This window comes from Phaethon lepturus, unplaced genomic scaffold (assembly GCF_000687285.1).
Source record: "Phaethon lepturus isolate BGI_N335 unplaced genomic scaffold, ASM68728v1 scaffold27297, whole genome shotgun sequence".
Taxonomy (NCBI): domain Eukaryota; kingdom Metazoa; phylum Chordata; class Aves; order Phaethontiformes; family Phaethontidae; genus Phaethon; species Phaethon lepturus.
The window spans coordinates 456-840 of NW_010552935.1; the positions used below are offsets into that span (position 1 = coordinate 456).

General features: G+C 61.8%; 1 protein-coding gene across 1 annotated transcript; it reads right to left on the reverse strand.

Moving 5' to 3' along the window:
- Window positions 1-16: 16 nt before the first annotated feature.
- LOC104624107 (ultraviolet-sensitive opsin-like) lies at window positions 17-362 on the reverse strand (the record flags this gene model as incomplete). Its single annotated transcript, XM_010291386.1, has 1 exon — window positions 17-362. A coding segment is annotated over exon 1 (346 nt), but the record flags the coding sequence as incomplete, so codon positions are not given.
- Between the last annotated feature and the right edge of the window lie 23 nt (window positions 363-385).

Consider the following 385-nt stretch of genomic DNA (forward strand, 5'->3'; position numbering starts at 1 on the left):
TCACGCCGACACCTACCTGCGGTGGCCCCCACGAAGCCCTCCAAGGCACACATGTGCTTGCCGAAGACGAAGTAACCCTGGGAGCTGGAGACGAAGACAGTGAAGACGCTGAAGATGCAGGCCATGAAGCCGCTGAAGGAGATGTTCACCAGGATGTAGTTGAGCGGCTGCCTCAGCTTCTTGTACTTGACGGTGACCACCAGGACGATGGTGTTGAGGGGGGTCCCCACCAAGAAGACGACGGCCATGAAGGCCGTCTGCAGGTAGAAGGCCCACGCCGGGGCGATGTGGTACTGGGGACCATCCCACGGCCCCACCGAGGACACGTTCTTGAAGAGGTAAAACTCCTCGTCGCCCGACATGGTGACGGGGCTGGGGGGGGGCG